Source organism: Delphinapterus leucas, chromosome 14 (genome assembly GCF_059928025.1).
Source record: "Delphinapterus leucas isolate spDelLeu-1000000601 "Yukka" chromosome 14, BTC_Dleu_Yukka2, whole genome shotgun sequence".
Taxonomy (NCBI): Eukaryota; Metazoa; Chordata; class Mammalia; order Artiodactyla; family Monodontidae; genus Delphinapterus; species Delphinapterus leucas.
The window spans coordinates 27,408,918-27,414,917 of record NC_143142.1 but is presented as its reverse complement, the minus strand read 5'-3'; the positions used below and the strand labels follow the sequence as shown (position 1 = coordinate 27,414,917).

The following is a 6,000-nucleotide window of genomic DNA, read 5'->3' as shown; positions in this document are numbered from 1 at the left end:
CAACTGAAGCAAAAAAAAGCACAGGCTGCCCATAGCACAGTCTACAATGTAGGGCGGGGTGGGGGCGGGGCCTCGGTCCACGCCCACCGCGCGGGCGGGGGAGAATTCTCAGAAATCTCGCGATTTTGAGGCTGTGGAGTAACGCCTCCGAGGTCGCGTGGGCGGGGAGGCAGGGTAAGGGGCGGGGACAATGCGGGACGCTCTCCGGTGGGGCAGAGACAGCCTCCTTCTGGTTGACGCAAAGGCGGGTCGCGCTGTGCTCAGAACTGTCGTGAAAGGGGGCGGGGCGCGCCGCGCTGGGGACTGACGTAGAGGCGCGCGTCGCTTCGGCGGCGGCTGGCGGGGTGCGGGCGCCATGGAGCGGTACTCCGGCGCCTTGGAGGAGGCTGTGGACGGAGCCCGGCAGCAGGAGCGGCACTACCAGTTGCTGTCGGCACTGCAGGGCCTGGTCAAGGAGCTGCCCAGGTGCGCGGCCTCGGGGCGCGCGGGGTGGGCGGGGCCGCGGGCAGGCGGCTCGGCCCCGCCCCGCTCACCGCGCCCTCCTCCCGCAGCTCCTTCCAGCAGCGCCTGTCCTACACCACGCTCAGCGACCTGGCCCTGGCGCTCCTCGACGGCACCGTCTTCGAGATCGTGCAGGGGCTGCTGGACATCCAGCACCTCACCGAGAAGAGCCTGTACAACCAGCGCCTGCGGCTGCAGAACGAGCACCGAGGTGCGCGGGGGCGACGGGACGGCCCAGCTCCCCGCGCTGGAGCTCGGCCTGCCCGGGCAGTTCCGGTCTCTGCGGGCGGAGGCCTTCCGCGGATACCGTTCGAAAGAAGCCCTTGAAATTGACCGGATCGAGGGCGCGGGGCCATTGATGACAAATGGGTCAAGTCGGTTTTACTTTGTCAGTTGCACAGTCATATTTTCGCAGGACATCCAGAAACTCCCTGCTCGCGCTCCCGCGTGCCCTCACTCCCCTTCCAGGCCGGATGGCCCGAGGCCTCTGTGCTTGGTCAGCCCACTGGCAGGTCTGGTGTTGGCGGTTGGCCGCCCGCAGTGATGCCCCGCAGTGTTGACAGCTCTGCAGCGCCCTTTAGTGTCAGTTTCCTCTCCACAGCGCATCAAGTTCCCTTGCACTGATCCCTGAGGCACCCTCCAGAATCCGAAAACTTTTCCACTTGAGCCACGCGTTTGGCCAAAGCCTTGGGAGCCTTGGCCCCTCCCAGGCATCCCTACTGGGAATGGGAGGGGCCTCCGGAGCCCCTTCCTGCGAGGTATGCCGGTCAGCTCTTCCCGCCCCCTCAGATTTCCCACCTTTCTTATTTTATTTTTCCCCAACTTTTTATTTATTTGAAAAAGGTTAAGTATTTAGAAAAGTTGGAAGTATAATATAATGAATACTTATACGTTCTCCAGTTACACTCAGTAACTGAAGTTTTGACAAAGTTCTTTGTGTCCGTAAGTATGTGCAGCACCACAGGGCTTCACCAGGGGTCCTCAGCATTCCTCTAGACCAGGGTTTTCAACAGCAGCGCTGTTAGCATTTGTGGCTGGACAAGTTTTTTTTTCTTCTTCTTTATTTATTTATTTTTGTCTTCATTGGGTCTTCGTTGCAGTGCGCGGGCTTCTCATTGCGGTGGCTTCTCTTGTGGAGCGCGGGCTCTAGGCGCACGGGCTTCAGTAGTTGTGGCACGCGGGCTCAGTACTTGTGGCTCGCAGGCTCTAGAGCACAGGCTCAGTAGTTGTGGCACACGGGCGCTGCGGCATGCGGGATCTTCCCGGACCAGGGCTTGAACCCATGTCCCCTGCTTTGGCAGGTGGATTCTTAACCACTGCGCCACCAGGGAAGTCCTTGGACAAGTCTTAATGGTTCTTTGCTGAATGTTTAAAAGCATCCTTGGCATCTAACTACTAGATGATAGTGGCACCTTCCACCAATAATGACAGCCAGAAATGTCTCCAGACATCCTTGGGGGTCAGCCTTGGTCCAGTACTGAGAACCAGCGATCTAGAACAAGAACGCTCTCCTCTGTAACCACAATGGATAGAAATGAATCATTCCAGGGTGTGTTCTGACATTGAGTCCACAGTCACATACCGAAACTTGTCTCAAATTGTCTGTCCCTTTATAAGGATCCAGTGTGTGGTCATGCATTGCCATTGGTTACTTTGGTCTCTGCTTCTGAAACAGCTCCCAACATTTATTGTGGCGCTGACTTTTTGAAGAGTCCAGGGTATTCTGCCTTAGAACGTCTTCACTGTGGATCTGTTGGATTGCCTCCTCATGTTGACATTTTACCTCTTTTTCCACTTTCTGTGTTTCCTGTAAACTGGACAGCATGACGATACACACGTTAAGCGTTTGTGGCAAAAATTCCTCCTAGTGATGTGAGGTCCCTTTCCTGTGGGGGCAGATGATAGACATCTGCCCCAGGATTAGTGTGTTTCTATCAGAAATGGATGTTGGGAATTTGTCAAATCTTTTTTCTGCATCTATTGAGATGATCAAGTGGCTTTTTGGTTACGACGGTGAATTACATTGATTTTTTAAATTCCTGGGATAAATCTCATTCCTGGGATAAATCTTACTCAGTCATGATGAACTATTCTTTTTGTCTATGTTGGTTTGATTTGCTAAAATCTTAAGAATTTTTACTTCTATGCTAGTGATGGACATTGGCCTGTAGTTCTCTTGTAACATTTTTGTCTGGTTTGAGTATCAGGGTGATAACTTGCTTCACAGGATGAGTTGGGAAGTGTTCTCTTTGGTTTTCCAGAAGAATTTGTGTATAATTGGTACTATTTCTTCCCTAAATGTTTGGATGGTTGTCTTTGTACATATATTTTTTTATAATTATATTTTATTTATTTATTTTTGGCTGCGTTGGGTCTTCGTTGCTGGGCACGGGCTTTCTCTACCTGCAGTGAGCTGGGGCTGCTCTTCGTTGTGGTGCCTGTGCTTCTCATTGTGGTGGCTTCTCTTGTTGTAGAGCACGGGCTCTAGGTGCGCGAGCTTCAGTAGTTGTGGCACGAGGGCTTAGTAGTTGTGGCTCGTGGGCTCTAGAGCACAGGCTCAGTAGTTGTGGCGCACGAGCTTCATTGCTCCATGGCATGTGGGATCTTCCCAGACCAGGGATCAAACCTGTATCCCCTGCATTGGCAGGCAGATTCTTAACCACTGCGCCACCAGGGAGGTCCCTGTACACATTGTTATTGAGGAATGAGATGCATATTCACAAATCCAAAGTACGTAGCTGATGCCTTTTAACGCTCAAATCATGCCACATTTGGCCAGTGGAAGAACAGTGGGCTGGCTCCTGTGTCCTTTTGATGTGTCCCCATCATTCTTGGAGCACTTCTTGCTTTCTGGTACAGGAAGGTGTTCAGGCTCATCTTGTTCTTTCCCAGCCTCAGCCCCTCTTCTGACAGCCTGCTTCCAGCTTCCCCACACCAACAACCTTCCATCAGGATGGACCTTTCCCCTTTGCCACCGTAAAACTTTCCGACTCCTCCTGCCTTTGACTGGGTCTGTGCCAAATGCAGGCTGTCAGTAAGTAGTATTTGCTCTCGTTTTGGTGATTTTTGTTTATCTCCAGAGCTTAGTAGCTCAGGGAGCAAATCAGGCGCTCAGAATAATTTTTTTAAAGGGAGAGGGGGCAGCAAGGGAACAGGCCATGTCTCCATGGAGCCCTGGTTCCTTTCAGTGGGGAGTTTTGATAACTCTTCAGACACTTCGCTTCTTGTCCTTTGGAAGGTTTTGCGCTGTCAGCAGCGGGAAAGTGCCTGTGACTTTCTGCTTTTCCTTCCTCTGACTTAGCAGGTGGTGGTTGGCTGCCATTGCTTTCCTTGGTCATTGCAAAGGCCAGGCCCCCGCCCGGGCAGTGGGTGCAGCTCTCTTTTTGCCTCTGGTTGCTCGCCCTGTGGAATCTGGAAGTTGACCTGAGATCTGTAGTGACGTTGATAAATGGGGTGAAGATGACATTTCCCTGCATTTATCTGTTTCCTTGCATCCTGCCTCCACACGTTGTAAATGTTAACTGGGGAGTGTCTTTGTCATCTCTTTGTTTATGGAAATGTCTTGAGGGTGGCCCTCAGCTTCAGACTCACTTAGTGTGATAAATGCCATAGTCGAGATGTGCACGCACTGCGAAGAAACAGGAGATTGGGGAACCTCAGGGGTCCTCCAGAGAAGGGCTGTAACGTGAGGTCTCTGCCAAGGACCGAGTGGTGGCCTTGTGTCTTATAGCCAGGACCCCTCCTCACAGGGGAGCTCTGGCCACTTGACATTTACTAGTCTAGGATTTTGGCTGCATAGTGTTGAGTGTTCTGTTTTGTGATTGGTTTCTTTCCATCCCATGCTACCTTTCTCTTCTGTCCAGTCCTGTACAATTAGTGGGGACTGTGGAAGCTTTCCTTGGTGGTCGTGGTGGCCCCTCTTGGAGCAACACAGACTCCCTGGCACATGGCCTCTGCTGGCTCATGCCATCTATTGAAAAATTAATCAATAGTCAATCTAAGAAAGAAATGGAAAATTTTAGTCGATCCAACCTGAGGATTCTAACCTGGAGACAGTCTTTCCGAAAGCTCTGAGGACTGTTACAAAGAGGTGAGGAGGGAGGCCAGTATATATGTGATTTTGGTGAAGGGGTACATGTAACCCAGCATGCAGCTTGGTAGAAGGTTACTGCTATTTACGAGGAACAGATAGCTTAGTTAATGGTTTTAGTGCATTTCTAAGTATGGGAAGATGCAACAAACTGTATTCATAAAATTTTCTCCTGAAAATATCCAAGTGTCTGAGGGCTAGTTCTGCCAGTTTTCCCAGAGCACAAAGTGCCTCATCCCGATCTTCACCCTGAATTCCTTTCAGGTAGGTCAGCGACTGCAGTGGTTAATGACTCTTGTAGAACTGGGTGGTGGGCAACATTCTCTCTGTTACAGTCCCTTCTCTTTCAGTCTTTTTTTTTTTTAAATCAGTGTTACTTTATTCTTTTTTTACAATTAATTTATTTTTGGCTCTGTTTGGTCTTCATTTCTGTGTGAGGGATTTCTCTAGTTGCGGCGAGCGGGGGCCACTCTTCATCGCGGTGCGCGGGCCTCTCACTGTCGCGGCCTCTCTTGTTGCGGAGCACAAGCTCCAGACACGCAGGCTCAGTAGCTGTGGCTCACGGGCCTAGTTGCTCCGCGGCATGTGGGATCTTCCCAGACCAGGGCTTGAACCCTTGTCCCCTGTATTGGCAGGCAGATTCTCAACTACTGCGCCACCAGGGAAGCCCCTCTTTCAGTCTTAATTTGCCAAGGTTTGGGAGGCATTTCATGACCAATTTGTACCACGGTGTTAGGAATGCTCATTCCCAGGTCATGCGAGGATTTCCTTGATAGGCCACTCAATGTGCTGTTACCAGACTAGACCCTGTTAACTAACAGTAGCCCAAGGGCTCCGCGCTGCCTGTCCTACTAGTCTGTTATTGCCCTGTTGTTGCTTCTTCCCACATCTAGAGCTACACTATTACAATCCCTGATCTTACAGAACTATATATTTGGTTAGTTGTTTCAGGTCTTCTAGTCATCATTATCTTTATTGGAGGCTCAGCCACACATTTGGTCATTAAAGAAACAATAATCTTGTAAAATAGGCAGAAATATAGCTAGTGACATTAATAAGGTCATCAGTAAGTATTTAAGCTGAGAACTCCAGCCCAGTGTCTCCCCAGGTCGTCTGACCAGTCTGTTCTGCACCAATCGCTGTCTTTAAGGGAAATGATATAGTGGCCTTGTCCATAAAGTCCACCAAAGACGTCTGCACCTACAAGGCCAGTGGTGGGTCATCATGACCCCTTACAGGACTGAGAAAGGAATGTTACCTCCTAAGGAGTTACATGGCTGGCACCAGAAGGAGAAAAATTGATCTTTGTGGTTGAGCAGGTATTTCTGCCACTGGGGAGTCCGGGTCATGCTTAATGCAGATGCACAGTGCACAGCAGAGGGGAGGGAGGAGGCTCAGATAGGCAGAAA

The 6,000-nt window shown here is 50.9% G+C and overlaps 1 protein-coding gene across 1 annotated transcript in view; it reads left to right on the top strand.

Moving 5' to 3' along the window:
* Positions 1–284: 284 nt before the first annotated feature.
* Positions 285–6,000, top strand: part of LOC111162882 (protein DGCR6) — an 8,215-nt gene continuing 2,499 nt past the window's right edge. Inside the window, exons 1-2 of the mRNA XM_022551154.3 lie at positions 285–465; positions 552–712. Of these exons, the coding sequence (XP_022406862.1) occupies positions 356–465; positions 552–712 (271 nt within the window). The 5' untranslated portion in view covers positions 285–355. The remainder of the gene's footprint in view (positions 466–551; positions 713–6,000) is intronic.